General features: G+C 40.2%; 1 protein-coding gene across 1 annotated transcript in view; it reads left to right on the top strand.

The window, feature by feature from the left end:
• LOC114647608 (UPF0692 protein C19orf54 homolog) overlaps positions 1 to 17,721 on the top strand; it is a 33,071-nt gene that overhangs the window by 5,214 nt on the left and 10,136 nt on the right. The window contains exon 3 of the mRNA XM_028796217.2: positions 5,521 to 5,751. Within this exon, the coding sequence (XP_028652050.2) occupies positions 5,534 to 5,751 (218 nt within the window). The 5' untranslated portion in view covers positions 5,521 to 5,533. The remainder of the gene's footprint in view (positions 1 to 5,520; positions 5,752 to 17,721) is intronic.

Below are 17,721 nucleotides of genomic sequence, written 5' to 3'. Positions count from 1 at the left end.
TTCCAATTTCAAATAATATAAAACATCGGTTTCCCACTGACTTATAAGAGGAGAATTAGGATTCTTCCAATTTAACAAAATAAGTCTGCGTGCCAAGAGTGTAGTGAATGCAATCACCGTTTGCTTGTCCTTCTCCAATTCCAGTCCATCTGGAAGGACACCGAACACAGCTGTTAGTGGGTTAGGAGGGATTGTGATACTAAGGCTGTCTGAGAGGCACTTAAAAATTTTTGTCCAAAATGATGTTAGTTTGGTGCAGGCCCAGAACATGTGACCCAGTGAGGCAGGAGCTTGGTTGCAGCGCTCGCAGGTTGGATCCTGGCCTGGAAACATTTTGGACAGTTTTAAGCGAGACAGATGAGCTCGATATATAATTTTTAGTTGAATAATTCTATGCTTTGCGCATATAGAACTCGAGTGAATTCTCTGCTTTGCTACCTTCCACTCCTTTTCTGATATATTGATTAAGAGATCTTCTTCCCAATGTCCTCTTGGGTCTTTGAAAGGTAGGGACTCTAATAAGATTTTATATATTGCGGAAATAGTGTTTGTTTCCTCAGAATTGAGCAGTATTTTTTCCAGCATTGTGGAGGGTGCAAGGTGGGGGAAATCGGGCAGTTTCTGTTTAACAAAATTTCTGATTTGAAGATAGTAAAAGAAATGTGTAGCTGGGAGGTTAAATTTTGAACGTAATTGTTCAAAAGATGTAAATATGTTGTCTATATAAAGATCTCTGAGCATTTTAATCCCAAAACTTTTCCAGGTATTAAAAACTGGATATACTTGCGAAGGTTGAAAGAGGTGGTTCCCTTGCAGAGGTGCCACTGATAAAAGATTTTCCATCTTAAAATGCTTCCTAATTTGGTTCCATATTCTGAGTGAGTAAAGCACAATTGGGTTATTAGTATATCTGCAATAACTTGCATTTATTGGAGAGCAGAGCAGGGAATATAAAGAAGTACTACAGGATTTTACTTCTATTGCGGACCAAGCCTGTGTATGTTCATTTATTTGTGTCCAGTTTTTATGGCTTGTATGTTTGCTGCCCAGTAATAAAACTGAAAATTAGGTAAAGCCATGCCACCTTCTGCCTGAGGTCTTTGTAGGGTCGCTCTTCGATACGTGGGTGTTTTGAGTTCCAAATGAATGAGGTTATTATTGAATCTAACTGTTTAAAAAACGATTTATTGATATATATTGAAATGTTTTGAAATAAAAAGAGAAGTTTAGAAGTTCACTGGTCTAGTATTGAACCGGTGGAAGAATCTAAAGTCCTAAGAATCTATGCATAAATGAGTGCTTGAATGAAAGACCTGTTTGTTCACCAGTGAATGAGGGGGAGAGGTAGATCGTTAATCCGCACGCACAGCATTATGGGAATGACATTTTCTGTGTTTACATTCAAGTCAGCCATTTTCAGTAACTGTTAATATTGGTAACACTTTAGGTTAGATACTGCAAAAATGCATATATTAATTATTTACTCTTATGTAACTAGACTTTAACACACACTTTTTTGGGTCTTGATAACACTTTCAAAGCATCAGTAAAGTGTTTGCTCTGCAATGTGACCTAACACTCGCTTTGGAGTGGTCTGAGGTGGCTTAACTGAGACACATTTCTCATGACATTACATATTTAGTATTAGACCTGTGAAGCCTTCATATTAACAAATAGTTTGACCATCATGTCAATATGCCACACTGCACAGACATGAAGAGCCAGCCTACTGATTACTTGTTACTGTAAGTGTTATGAAGACCAAAAAAAGCCTTTGTTAAGTTCTTCTTACATAACAGTAAATGAGTGATAGGTGCATTTTTGCAGTACTTAAATTAAAGTGATACCACAATATTTTAGCACATTTTGACCATACAAATTGATATCGGACATGTGGATTATTGAGAATTTTGTTCCTTTTTTCCACGGACGGTCTCCACATCTTTTGACACTGTTCAACATTGATCACTTCTTGACGATGTTGAGTTTAAATATTCAATATTTAACCTCTTTACAAAAATATGAGATTCATTTTTTTTCTCTACCACCACTAGATTACATGGAGTAAGCAGCATTTAAAAATTTAAATGGAGGTGTCACCCACTGCATTCAGATCCCAGTCCAGGTGGTATGTCGTGTGGTGGGTGTAGTAACGCGCTATCAGCGCATGCTTCCCACCTGGATTCCTTTAAATGTGTTGTTTCCATTAATATCATTAGTAAAAACAGTTAATGTCCTAGTAAAAAGAACGAGCTGGAGCCAATGGAGCGCCAACACCAAGGAGCTGCTGAAGAAGGTGCAGCAGAGACTGTATTTTCTGAGAATCCTCGGAAAGAACCATCTCCCCAAAAATCTGCTCCTTGCCTTTTATCATTGTTCCATCGAGAGTGTGCTCACGTACTGTGTGTGTGGTACGGCAGCTGCACTTCCTCAGAAAGGAAAGCACTCCACAGGGTCGTCAGGACAGCAGAGAGAACAATTGGCTGTACCCTCCCCAGTCTGGAACAAATCTACACCTCCCGATGCCGCAAAAAAGCAATTGACATTTCACAGGATTCATCACATCCTGGCCATTACCTCTTCCAGCTTTTACCATCGGGCAACAGATACAGAGCAATGAAAACCAGGAGAAACCGCCTTAAAAACAGCTTTTATCTAAAAGCAATCATGGCTCTGAACTCAGAATAAAACTGCTCCGTATCATTCTCCCAATGTGCAATATAGACCTTAAGTCAACCAGTGCAAATTGTACATTTAACCAGTGCAAATTGTACATTTAACCAGTGCAATTTGTATATTTAACCAGTGCAATTTGTATATTTTTTAAAGTACTTTTATTACTATTCGGTTTGTTATTATTTTTCTCTCTTCTTGTCTTTTTAACTCTTATGCCACTGAGACGACTGCACCTTCAAATTCGTTGTTCCTTTGTAAAAGTGACAATGACGATAAAGATCTATCTATCTATCTATCTATCTATCTATCTATCTATCTATCTATCTATCTATCTATCTATCTATCTATCTATCTATCTATCTATCTATCTATCTATCTATCTATCTATCTATCTATCTATCTATCTATCTATCTATCTATCTATCTATCTATCTATCTATCTATCTATCTATCTATTGTAACAAGAATGAGTTGAAGACATCACAAAGGTTTGGGGCAGCCACCCGTATATTATGCTTGGCTGCAATTGCTCTTTTTAAATACACGAAGTGAATCGTTCGGAGTCCAAAACAGAACTGCCTGTACTGAGTCAAGATGGCAGTTTTAAAGGCCCAGAAGGGAAATTACGTCTTCATCGCAGGAAGTGGGAGTGGTATCCTGGTGTTCGGAAGTGAAGTCATCCTTGGGGCCGTCCAGAGGCGGGATTTCCCGGGACAGGTCTGCAAGGGACTGAGAGAGATAGTCAGTACACTCCGCCGCCCCCTGGCCTGGCGTAGAATTACAAGTGTCTAGGCCCTTCAGCTGTTTCCCATGCGCACGTGTGTGACACTGTCTAATTATATAGTGCATTTCACCTATCTATCTATCTATCTATCTATCTATCTATCTATCTATCTATCTATCTATCTATCTATCTATCTATCTATCTAATTATATAGTGCATTTCATCTATCTATCTATCTATCTATCTATCTATCTATCTATCTATCTATCTATCTATCTATCTATCTATCTATCTATCTATCTATCTATCTATCTATCTATCCAATATAAGACTTTTACAAAGGGATGCAAAATAGTCTACTTATCATTATCGACAAAATCCCAGAAAATATTGATGTATCATTTTTTTGTCAATACCGTACACCCCCCTTGTTTGTGGCATTTCCATTTTTCCTCAAATATTCCAAAAGATGTTCAGGCTAGGTTAAATGCTTGATTCCAGATTGGACCTGACCTGTCATGAACTGGCAACCTGTCCAAAGTTTGTTTCTGCCTTGTGCTAAATTCTGCTAGGATAGGTCTGTGCCTTCCTTCAGCACTTATTGGCATTAAGAATGTTATGTTTCACTGTCAGTCTGATAGCAAAAAAGGCATAACAAGCATATGGCAATGTGTGAGTACAAAACTAGCTTTCATGTTTTGTAGCACTTGTAATATTGATCCTACACAGTGTCTTTCTTTTATAAAGTGTCTTTCATAGCCTTCTGTCTATCTAAGTATTGGTTCTCTTGAGCCATCCTTGAACCTAGAAATAACATCAAGTAAGCCAAACCAAGCCAAATCAAAATAACAGATTTATTAAGATAAAAAGGTAAATTCAAGGGAGGGTGTCAGCATAAAGAAGGAGAATACAAAATGACATCGCAAAGAGAAAGCAACAACCACCTATAGCCCACATGGGTCTATCTAGGCAGGGAGTTTCCTGTTTATGCTTTGAACGTGGCTGTTCCTTTACCACACGAGCTCATCTCGCAGCTCACCTCCCTGTACCTCACAGTCAGATCACTGGCCTCTCTTCCTCCTGCCTGTTTATTTTTTGTCCAGCTATCCTCCCAAGTTCAATAGCCAAAAGGGAATTTTTAAGCTCCAGTTAATGACTATGTTCATCATCCCAAATTTTATAAAGAAGTCCGTATGCTACATCCCTTGAGCGGTCCCTTCAGCGTTCCAGGTATTCTTGCAATCCTAAGTTCCCATCAGTATTTAAAGGGATCGGTAGTCCCCAAGAAGCCTAGCTACCACAGTACATAGCAGAAAACAAGGATAATGCACTGGAGGGCTCTATTCCCTGCAGTTTTGTTCCCAATCTAAACCCCCCTATATTGCCTGTCTATCAATCATACTTCTTTTCTAATCAGTTCATTTATTGATCCTTCAAGAGGAATATATTTCTAACCCACTTACTCCAGACCTGAGTCATGGTTTTTGGTGAGGAATTTTGCTGGAGCCTATCCCAGCTAGCATAGGGCACAAGGCAGGAACAAACCCTGGACAGGGCGCCAGTCCATCGCAGGGTGAACACGCACGTACATCGGCATACCAAACACACACTAGGACCAATTTAACCTCGCCAGTTCTCCTAACCTGCATGTTATTGGACAGTGGGAGGAAACCCACGCAGACATTTTTTCCCTACAAGAGTTTTTATTTTTTGGGAGTTTTTCCTTGTCTTCTTAGAGAGTCAAGGCTGGGGGGCTGTCAAGAGGCAGGGCCTGTTAAAACCCATTGTGGCACTTCCTGTGTGAATTTGGGCTATACAGAAATAAATTGTATTGTATTGTAAGGGAGGACCCAGGACGTGGACCCTGGTCTCCTTAGTGCAGGGCAGCAGCAATGTCACTGTGTCACAATGCCACCCTAAATGACAAGTGAGTAGTGGAATTCCTTTTCTATTTCTACTAAGCGCCTAGTGCCAAGTTAAGTATCTTGCTGAGGTATGTACAGTGAGAAAGTTTTGAGGATTGACCCTGCACTCTCATGTGTTAAAGCACAACCCCTTAGCAAAGAGGCAACATTAACATAATATTAGACAAGCTGGTAATGCTTTTTTTTTAATTTCAGAAAGTCTCCTATAATGGCTCTGCATTGCAGGAACAGCGCTGAAAAGATGCTGCCACACCCGTGGTCACCAGCTGATGCTCTGATTCCCCCTATTCCTCCACCACTACCACCTCCCATATGTCCTACCATACCAGTTAAAAAGAAACTGTACCAGGCTTTGGCTGAAGGAAGAACTGCTGTGGCTGGGGACTATGAAGAAGCGTGCAGTTTGTTCAAAAGCAGAGAGCACAGGTAATGAAAACAGGAAACCGGTCAGGTAAAAGATACAATAGGAAGTATGAAAAAGTACAGAGGTTACAAACTCGTAAGTGAACATGTCATGAATGCTTGACAGCTACAGTACAGCCCACAGAGTATTTTATGTATAAATGTCTACACGTGGAAGTGTGTGTGTCTGTCTGTCCGGCCCGGAAGTGAGAGGTGGAGTTGGGGTAAGGGCTCCACCTCCGAGGATACACAAGCGAGGCGAGCACGTCGGCAAAATGAAACCTCCAAAGAAAGAGTCACTCACTTAGCTGCTAATACAGAAGCGAGGCGAACACATTGACAAAACGGTGTCCCTTTTACTTTTCCTCCTGCCGCTAATAGACAAACGAGGCAAGCACGTCGGCAAAATTAAACCTCCGAAGAAAGACAAAGTCGCTTAGCCACTAATACACAAACGATACGAGCACGTCGACAAAACAAAACCTCCTAGGAAAGAGATGCCCAGAGTAGTTCTTTTTAATTACCTGACATCTCTACATTTCAAATTTTTTGTGATGATTTCAATAGTTTCTAGGACTCGCACGGGCTTACACAACTAGTATGAATATAAAAACCTTCCTTTAGAAATGTACTTTTGATTAAAAAAAGGGGCCATTCTACAAAAGTTGCATTTCAATAGCTGCAGTAGATTTATTTATGACTGCATGTATGTGAAGCCTACTGTCTCAGACTGGTACAGATCCTCCTGCAGCTGTTCATATTATTTTTGAAGTTCATTCCAAATTCCGTAAGTGGTGTCAGGGAACACTTTTTCTATTTATGTTATGTTAGTTTTTCCATATTAGTAATTAAATAAAAATGGGTAGATTCTGTGTAGAGTAAAAAATATAAAAAAAGCTCATAAGTTTTACCTTATATGATATTTTTTTGCAAAATCTATGATTTAACCTTCTGTCTTTTAAACCACTTACCCGGTTTCAGCATTGGAGGGGAGCCGGTGCCCTTCCTGGCATTGCTGAGTGAAGGCAGGAGCCTACAACAGACAGTCCATCACAGGGAGCAATGCAGTGTACACCCACACTCACTTTGAGCCAGTTTATAATGGCCGCTTCACCTAACAGCCATGCTAGTCTTCTGAGTCAAAACCACTGCAAGTTCTGTCAAGTTTCTTTGTTTCCATTAATGTGTTTTAATTATATTCATGAAAGCATAGATTTTTCATTACTGTTGATATAGATTTTTCTCTGAATGTTTACTGAAACATTTTTTACATTGTAAGAACGCTAGGGGTCACTGTCACCCCGTTAAACCCAACAGACAGACACGCAGACACAGGGTAAAAGCACTAAGAAGATATTTAATATTTTCTTCTTTAAATAGTGTTCCTTTAGCACCACAGCCAACAATAAACACAAGTAAATCACTATAACCCTCTACTTCTACTATCTCCCAGCAAGCTCTATCCTACTCCTCCCAACTCCGGCTCTCTTGCTGGGTCTCCAACCGTCCTTTAAATAGTCCTTGACCCAGAAGTGCTTCTGTCCTTCTGCCCACGTGACTTGCTAGCACTTCCAGGTCAGATGGACAACTGGCTCTTTCTTCAGCCCAGAAGTACTTCAGGGCTTCCATCCTCGTGGCTTAGGAGCAATTCCGAGCTATGGATGAAGCATGGCTCCTCCGGTCCTCTCACAGCTGCTCCTGGCGACACCCATGGAACCCAACAGGGCTGAGAAACCGCACTTCATGTCCCAGGATGCCCTGCGGGATTCCGGGGCACTGTTACACTTCAGGGGAGCTGCCATCTAGCATTTTGGGAGAGGCAGTGTCCTGGAAAAGGTACCTTCCCGGGTTGAGATACAACATTAAAAAATAAAAAATAAATAACAACTGACCCGGGCACAAATCTGTCCTAAATGTTAATAATAATATTGCTAATAATAATGAGCACTTGTGTTTGTATGCATTAGTGAGCCCTGCAGTGGATGTTCACATAATGCCCCTTTGTATGCACAGTCCATCCAGTACAATTATTTGGATTTTGTGTGTTGGAGATAATGTTATAATAATTATAATCGGTGTGAAGTGCCCTGTTATAATAATACATTATTGCTGTTTTCTCAATCTGTATTGCTCAACCCTTCCTATTTTTCACCACGCTGTCTTTTAAAAAGCAGGTCATTTGTAAGCACAGATAATGAGTCAGCTGCAGGGCAAACTGACTTGCATATGTACCTCTTCTTCAGTTTTAATTTCCCTTTTTGAAGCCTTTTGCACAAAAATAGAATGCTTAGTGGGCACATTGTACATTTGCGCTATTGTTCTGCAACTTGATTGGTGTCCAAATTTCTTTGGAAAAGCAAAACCCATAGGGCAAGGAAGTTTCAGTGTCACTTGAGAAGGGTGGAATCTGTCACCTGGCCCATTTCCACATGTACTAATAACTTTGTAATGGAAAAAAGACAAACAAAGAAAATTCGTAATTGAGACACTTTGACATTATTGGTCATCATGACACATTGTTACTGTGGGACAGTCAGAATCACAGTGCTAAGATGAAGTTGTATCATTTTATAAAAAAATATTATTGTTTTGTTGTGACCCTGCTTTTTTTTTTTTTTAAATGTAGATTGTGCTGAAACCAGAGACTTCAGCATCCCCAAACCCCAACACGAACAGACTAAAGTCCCGGATCCAAATAAAAGGATGGTTAATTCAACACAATTCCTTCTCCCAATACCACAAAGTAGCTCAAAAGCACAGGTTTCTCTCTCCTTCTCTTTCTGTCTCTTTACAATTCTTCTCTCCACAATATTGTTACCACCACACTGCCCTCCTTCAGTTGAGTGTTACCTTTCTTCCTCCCAGCTCCGACTCACCCGGGTAAGGGAGTGCGGTCCCTTTTATTAAAGACCTGGGAGTACTTCCTGCAGCGCCCTCTTGCGGCACCCAGTGACCCCAGCAGGGCTGCTCTGCCGGATTACGTTTCCCGGCATGCCCTGCTGGCTTCTCACTAGGCACTGATATCTGGGACTGTTGCCATCTAGCATGGTGGAGGAGTAGAAAACCCCCAGGGACGTCTTTCTTTTCCAGTGGGCTGTCTGTCCATCCCTTTTGGTCCTTTCTTCCGGGTCTGATCCCGTTCTCTTCCCGTGCCAGGATGCCTGTCTGGCTGTTAGGAGTCTCCTGTCTGGGTAAGGAACCATCCCCTCTTCTGGCCGGGATGCCCGTCCAGCCCATGTGGCATCTACAAGATCTGAACAGAATTCTGCAAATCCCACACTCTTTACCGCACTGTCATGATTAAATGTTGCTATAGTTAATGCTTCCCCTTTTTGTCTTACATTCTGTAACCCCAGGAAATTACACAGAGTAAGTACTAAAACAGGCTGGAGAGAAAGTTACACTTTTATTTCATAGTATGTTTTAATTACTAAATGTTATAACTGGTGGCATAAACGAAAAGCAAATAGAATGTGGGTTTGCAAACCATACAGTCTGATAGTGCTAGATGTATAGTTTCATTTGGTGTATAAATGTGTAGATACACTTGGTTCTCTTTGGTCATCTATCTTCACAGCATCATCTGGTCAGCTCTGTTGTCTGACTTTATACACCTTTTTTCCTTGGTGGCCTGCCCCAGTCACATTTGACAGACTCCTTCATTTAAAGCCTGTCTCTCATCCGCCAAGCTTGCATCTTGGAGGTTGAAGGGGTATCATAAATTTATTTCTCCCGTCCATTCCAGGATATGTTGGCATCTTAAATGCCTATCATCTTGGCCCGCCTGTGTTGCTCTAGGCTAGCTGACCAGTCAGTTCCTGCCTTGCATGCAAAAGTTTTATCTGATAAATAGACTGGCTTAAACATAAAATAAAAATACAATGACAGTTTTATGAATACAGTTCTTAAAAATATTTACCATACCAAATATTACCAACTTTTTTCTACACCACAGTTATATATTATTCAGTTATTATTGATGATTAGTTACACAGTTGCACAGTAGTTAGTGCTGCTGCTTTGTGGATTCAGTATCCATAGTTTGAAGCTCAGTCTGCGAGGGCTTAGTATGTTCTTCTCATGTCTGAATGGATTTTCTTCCATTATTCCAAAAATGTGTGTATTGGTTTAATTAGAAATGTTTAATTGGTTCAGTGTGTGTGTAAGCATGAATAGGACTTGCAGTGGCACCCCATGTGAGGCTGCTTCCTGGCCAGTAATGAGAATGTAATTGTTGAGATTTCCTGCCACATCTTAATACATAATTCGCCTGCCTCCTCACTCACTCACTCATGTCCATCCGAAGCTGAATGCGCAGTCGCCTTCTGAGCACGTCTGGAGCCGAATACGCAGTCGCCTTCTGCGCAGCTGCCCGAAAAACCTTACGAGACCGACATCCAACCCCAATATCGCGGCAGGCGGCGGATTTACGGCCGCAAAAATTCAAAGAGAAAGGCGACTTCGATTAAAGGTCTAGAGGCCTGAAAGGCGATTTCGACTACAGCTCGAGGCCTAATTACGCATTCTGATTCAATTACGCATTCATTCAATACACCTATATCAGTTTGTGGTACTTATACTTATTACTATTCCATATTGTACTGGAACATTCATCATTCAATATTATACTATAGGCCTGGAAAATTCATCAACTAACAGTACAAGCCTGTACAGTAATGAGTAAAGCAGACTACAATCATTACAAAACAACTTCTTCGTTACTTATCATTTGTTCTTCATACACTGCTGACACAAACTCGTGCCCATTTCATCTTACGTTGTCGAAACAGGCCCTTTGTCTAGTTGAAGCATAAAAAAGAAGAGCAAGCTTTCAAAACCCCACACAAAAGACCAGACCAGCCCCAAATTCTAGTTTGTGCTTACTGGAAAGGCCTTACATTCAGACTACCTAGCCCCAAACTCAAAAGGCAGGCTTTTGGCTTCCACAGGCCCAAAATGAGGCTAAGGATTTTAAATTTCAAAATTAAAAAGAGAGAGGGGGAAAAACATAAAAGCTTCTGGCAAACAAAGTTCTGTAAATGTTTCAAAATTTATTTAAAGAAAAAAAAAGAATAACACAAAGTAAAGCCAGGAAAAAAAGGCAAAACAGGCTTAAGCCAAAAAGTCCACACACACAATCCAATAAATAGTGCCTTAAGATGAAGCAGAGATCAAAACTGATAAAAAAAACTCACATACATACAAGAATTCCAAGTCAGGACTCACAAAGAAACAATGCCAAATATGAAGTGAGGGCTTCAGCTTCTCCTTAAATACTTGTGGGGGGACGTCTGCCAGCTGCATGATTAGGTGGCTTCATTCCACATACAGCCATCTTATTGATGACAGTGATTTAAAAACAGATAAATTATCTGAATGTCTTTGCTTGTTTTTATCAGAATGTTGGCTGAACTATTAAAGTAAAATCTCTTCTGTGGTGGTTTTGGGAATATGTGCCTGGAGGACTGTTTTATCATGGAAGCACCTCAAGGTGACACTATTCTCACTTTCAGACTCTTTATTACATAGGCCTCAATCCCCACTGTAGCCCTCATATTTACACTTAACAGCCTAACACAAAACAAGGCAAGCAGTAGAGAAGGTTACACTTTTATTCACACAGTATTATAATATAATTCATATAATTATACCAGTAACACCTGGCATTCAGCATGGCTAGACTGCTGAGTGGCATTTTGCCATAGTAAGCTGATTGGTGTCTTATCCAGCATGGCTTCTGGATGGACGAAATGCCATGAGTCTCACAGGCTTTGCTGTCTGTGTTGGACTTGTGCTTCCTTGATGTACCTCATAGACCACTGGGATTCAATATTGTAGGGCTGACTTCTGTTTCAGGCCCCCGATCCTTTGACAAGTGGTATTAGACTTTACTTACATTCTTGAATACTTTTACCAACTCTGCCTAGTTCAAACCTATCTTTGTCCATGCTGGCTTAGTTTGTACTGGATCTGATCTGATATCTCTAAGTGGAACACACACAGGTCTGAGGAAAAGAGGTCCCTCTCAAGATCTATTAATGGTTAACAAGATCTTTATCGCTATGATCTGGTATGTGTTAAGCAGAGCAAGTTTCTCCAGTTCCCTTTACTATTAGGTACTTCTAGGGTGTTGTACCATGTTAGCCATTATGAATGTAGTGAGAAGTCAAGCAAAATGACACCCTTTATTGGCTAACTAAAAAGATTACAATATGCAAGCTTTTGAGGCAACTCGGGCCCCTTCATCATTACATCTGGCCTGAAGAAGGGCCCTGAGTTGCCTCAAAAGCTTGCATATTGTAATCTTTTTAGTTAGCCAATAAAGGGTGTCATTTTGCTTGACGCTTTCACTTAGGTCAACCAATTTTGCATACAAGTCTCAGGTACAAAACATAGATTTCTATCAAATTTTGGGCTATTTCCGCTAACCGGAGGTGGTACGTTACCTTTTGTTCATGCAGCTTCAGAGTCTGATAAAAGCCAATAAAAGATGTCATTTCGCTTGACTTTCCACTATTAAGTAGTTCTAATCTAACATTATAACAATGAAAGAAAGTATGCATACTGTCACAAGGCTGCGTTCTTCCTTTCCAAAACCAGTTTAAAACTTGTCGTTTAACCTCTTTGGCGTTAACCTCAAGTGTGACTGGGCCTCAGAGTTGTGTGTAAATGTGGTTGAGCCTGCAGTTAGACTTGGGGTGAAGTGTAATGATCCACTTTATAATGGTAAGCCCGATTAACTCTGGGGACAGAATTCTGCTGCCATCTCAGTGGATGACATAAGATCATGCTGCAAAAATCATGAATATTTCTGTGTTCTTGCCACTCCATGGTAACTCTGTGGTAACTCATTAATCTTCATTGGTAATATTCACTTCAACCAAAAACACAATGACAAATGTAAAGCCAGTTTTAGAACAAACTAAAACTGAACCATTGCTTGAATCGAGCAATAGTAATGATGATGTGAACTGGTCATCAGACGTTGACACAGACACAGATTTCGACCAGGCACGTTTCAGTGATATTTTGTGTTTGGTGTCAGCTTCATATTACTCCTGATAACTCTGCCCCTCCTTGTTGACCATTTATGAGTAACCCAGGCCTAAAGTTGTATGTTGATCATGATTATCTGGACTATTTACAATTTGTCGATGATAGTGTGGTGGAGAAAATAGCTTTTGAAATGAAGCATTATGCTGTGCAGTGTCGGAAATGGTTACTGTTTGACGATGGGCAGTTTTTATAACTCGCCTGAACTGCTGGAGTTCTTACTTGAAGAAATGTCTCGGAGAGAGATATCTCAATCAGGACCCAAAACTGCAAGCAGAGCAGAGCTCCTCTACCAAGCTGCTCATGTTTCAGAGTCATAAAGACTACTGCTTATCTCTAATAATTTGTCTACTCTACCTTTTTGCACCATCGAGCTCCTGTTTTCTTTACTAAAATTTCTGAGTTGGGATTAAATGGTACCCTGGCATCCTAACACTTTCTTGATGTCATTAAATATCCGCCCGTCAACAACGGTTAATGGCAACCGAGGTGCCAGACATTGGAACAATTAATTCATTGCACAATTTGTTTCCATTAGCACAGTATTCTTCTATATTTCACTTTTAAGGAAAACTGATGGTGTCATTTTTGATTCTTCCCTCTCTTATTCTGCCCACATAAATCACATTAAAAAACGTTCTTACTTTCACCTCTGTAACATATCCCATGTTCGCTCCTTCCTCTCCTTCTCTAATGATGAGAAACTCGTCCATGCTTTTATCACATCCCGCATCGATTATTGTAATTCTCTACTGGTAGGTGCCCCTTCTAATCTTATATCACAGCTCCAGCTTATTCAAAACTCAGCTGCAAGAGTCCTGACTCGAACCAGCAGCAGCGAGCACATCACACCCATCCTGCTCCATCTTCACTGGCTCCCTGTGTCTTACAGAATCGAATATAAAATCCTACTAATAACCTACAAAGCCTTAAATAACCTCGCACCAAACTACATCAGTGACCTTCTCCATCACTATGTGCCTGCCCGCCCACTAAGGTCCTCTGATTCTGGCAATCTTGTTGTGCCCCCCACTAATCTACACTCCATGGGTGACAAGGCCTTCAGCTGTATAGCGCCCAGACTCTGGAATGACCTACCGAAATTAATTAGATCAGCTGACTCCATGAATTCCTTTAAAAAACAACTCAAAACTCATCTGTTCAGGAAGGCTTTTAGCTCTACGTGACTTTATTACCCTTCTCTCAGTTTACTTCTCTGTCAAGATGCTCATGTAACCTGTATGTGTGTGTGTGCGACCATCAATTATGTTGTCTGTTAGGCTTTTTTTTTCTCTGAATTCATTGTCGTAATCTTCTTTATTTATTTATCTGGTTTGTACAATGCTATATACTGTATACCCTGTCATTCTTTATTGTATTCTGTAAGTGCCTTGAGCATGGGAAAGGTGCTATATACTGTAAATAAAATGTATTATTATTATTGTTATTACTGTACAGTATGACCGAATGGCCATGATAGGCCTGTCACATGAACACGTCAAGCAGCATGGTGCAGTAGAAAGGCAAACTGATAGTGGTCAAGTGGAGGGCAAGAAAGACGTCTGCCTCCTAAGGACTGTTCAGAATGCAACAACTGTCAAGGTTAGTGTCAGGGGACTCGTGGAAGCCACTTAGTTCATTCCTGAGTACATTACAAGGGCCCTTTAGAGTGTTGTTAAGATCAGCACTTATGATAGGGACAGGCAGCCTGATATAACAGCCTTTATGGAGTCGGTGCAGTTTAGCAAACTGAGACACGGTCAGTAAGTTTAATGTAAGACTGATTGCATCTGCCAGTCAAAGAGCTGGAAGCATTGAAACTATCTAGGATTTCAAGCCGTTGGCAGATTTCAGAGAAAGAACAAAACAAAAAAAATCCCACATAATGTTTAATGTCAGAGTCATTCTTTACATTCTGAAGGCTCTCTGCGGTTGTCTGGAAGAGCACTCGTCTGATATCTGTTAGCCTGTCCTAAGGTCACGACATGTTGACTCGAGGCCTGCCACTTCTATTTGGCTCTGAAATTTTCTTCGTTCGATTTCTTTATTTTTTAATTTACTGGTCTGTTGGCTGTACTTATCATATTCTGTGTTATCTTCCATATTTAGTTCATAATCTCACCATTTCATTTGTATTTACATTTAAATATTTTTATGATATCATTAACCAAAACAATGTATATATGTTCAAGTGTATAATAAAACTGTGTAAGCATTGGCAGATGACGTGAGTCATTCTGACTGAAGAGACAGGATAGTACTTTACAGTGCCTGCCTTATCTGCCAGGGTGCCATGTGGTTTGCCTATCTTATAAGCTGTTTGCCACATAACCCACATTATGAAAGTGAAAATTACAAATTATACCATACAAAATTAAACTGAATTTTCTGGAAAGATATGAACCATGGTGTGTCTAGCTACGAGCAAAACTAGTTGGGAAACACAGGGTGGAAAGGCAGTTCTGCGCACAGTACCACCTCAAGGCAACAAAATAACAAAAAAACAATCACAGCACAAATAATTATTTCAGACTTACCTTGTATTGAATAGTCCCTTAGTGTACAATCCACATCAAGAACCCTGCAGGAATACGACAGGATGAACGCAGCCGAAGCACTCTGGACTGCTGGAGTTCTTACTCTGCACTCTCATTCACTGTTAGCTCCTGCTGCTCTGGTTGTTGTCTTCTGAAGATGCTGTCAGAGTGTGCAGTAGATTGCAGGGAGGAAGGTTACTGTGGTGCTTCAGCATGTCTTGGGTTTTGTGTTGGAGGGGGGTTTTGAAGTGCCCAAGTGTGGCACTGTTTTTTACTTTCTCATACAAAGTATAGGGAAAGTATGTAATCGTCCAAAAATTCTACCTTGAGATTTTGATGAATCTTGATGTTTTAGACCTCCCTGAGTCCGATTTACTTTCTCGTAGGGAAAGTATTGTAATCGTCCAAAAATTTGACCACAGGATTTTGATGAATCTCGATGTTTTAGACCTCCCCAAGTCCGAAAATACCATTTTTGGAATTACGTCTGCATGTGTGTGTGTGGCTCTGAGGCTAGGGATCTGCACTGGCAATTGGAAGGTTGCCAGTTCGAATCCCGTAAAATGCCAAAAGGGACTCTGCTCTGTTGGGCCCTTGAGCAAGGCCCTTAACCTGCAATTGTTGAGCGCTTTGAGTAGTGAGAAAAGCGCTATATAAATGCAAAGAATGATTAATTATTATTATGATGTAAACACGATAACTTGAGTATGCTTTCACTTAGGTCAACCAAATTTTGCATACAAGTCTCAGGTACAAAACATAGATTTCTATCAAATTTTGGGCTATTTCCGCTAACCGGAAGTGGTACCTTACCTTTTATTCATGCAGCTTCAGAGTCCGATTTATTCAACTTTACTTTTATAATAATTGTTCAATATGTTAGAAATTTGATTTGTTGTTGATGGTTCTTTAATGAACATAATCTAAAAATATAATCATTGTGTTGCGATTTATTCCTCAAATATCCATCCCCCATATGTGAGCATACGAGAAAGTCGGGGGGAGACCACTCTTGATTTTTTTTTTAATAACTTTAAGATAATACTGTTTTGTTACAGTAAATCAATCAATTTTTAACTAAAAGCTTCGCCAGTGTGATGGAGTGACATGTTTCACATAAGTTGATAAATATTTTGTATGTTTGTATTTGTAGAGTTAGCATTTTACTTGTTTAAAGAGCAGGGAAAATGGACAAACCAGTTTTGTTTCTATACTTCTATACTTCCAAAACTTTAGGAATACTGGTCTTTATGACTGAATTGCTGTCCATTTGTGACAAAGAGGGCTTAATTACTTGCATTTCCTCTCCTGATTGTTTGTTTGATGGATGCCGACAAGAAACAAAAGTAGTTGAGGTTGAGGCTGGGGCTGGGGCTGGGGTGGGGTGGTGTGTGGTGGCTGTGCCTGAACTATTCCATAGGTGAATGGCCCAGAAAAGGACAATAAAGAGAGAAGTTTGCAAAGGCATGCTCTCTCTGCCATGATGCATCCTGATGCAAGCAGGCCAGATGATGACCTGAAGAAAGCAGATGATGAGCTGACCAGTAAGCTGCTGCGCAACGTGAAATTACACCTCTAACAATAAGCAGGTTGTATGGTCTTGGTTTACAAAGCCACATTCTATTTGCTTGTATGGCACTAGTTATAATAAAATGTATTACCTTTAATACTTAGTGAGAAGTCAAGCAAAATGACACCTTTTATTGGCTAACTAAAAAGATTACAATATGCAAGCTTTCGAGGCAACTCAGGGCCCTTCTTCAGGCAATAAATTAGTTAGCCAATAAAAGGTGTCGTTTTGCTTGACTTCTCACTACATCCATAATGGCTAACACGGTACAACACCCTGGCGCTGTCATACATAGTTCAAAGTGTAGCTCTTTCTCCTGCCTCTGTTTTTTCAATCTAATTGCCTGAGTTCAGAGATAAAGAAGGGAAGCTGGGAGAAAGTGCCAAACTGAAGTACTGTGTCTGACCACAGAGTGGTAAGCATTTGGGATTTGCGGTATTTTGGTTAACTTCACACAATAAAGAATATAAAAGGGGAAAACAAGGTCACCATAGGACCCTACACAACAAAACAACCCCATTCCACTAGGAAATCTCTGGAGACTTTCTCAGTGCTTCTCACAGACTGTTTCAGCATAATAGTGAAAAACAACAAGAAGACTTGTAACTTAATAATAATAATTATAAGCAGAAATTAAATATACAGTATACTGTGTATAGAAGATAATATTTCATAAGCAGTTTATGTGGACGAGTGTAAATCTTACCGATTAAACAGACCACAATGACATTTTGAATGTTGGCTGACCTTCATCGCTGCCTACAATGGCCTTGGCACCATTTTTTCTTGACTTTTGTGTTGTTTTCTGTTCCCTTCATGGGTATTCTAGGAAGG

The sequence above is a fragment of the Erpetoichthys calabaricus genome, chromosome 1 (genome assembly GCF_900747795.2).
Source record: "Erpetoichthys calabaricus chromosome 1, fErpCal1.3, whole genome shotgun sequence".
NCBI lineage: Eukaryota > Metazoa > Chordata > Cladistia > Polypteriformes > Polypteridae > Erpetoichthys > Erpetoichthys calabaricus.
This window is presented reverse-complemented; position numbering and strand designations above follow the sequence as displayed.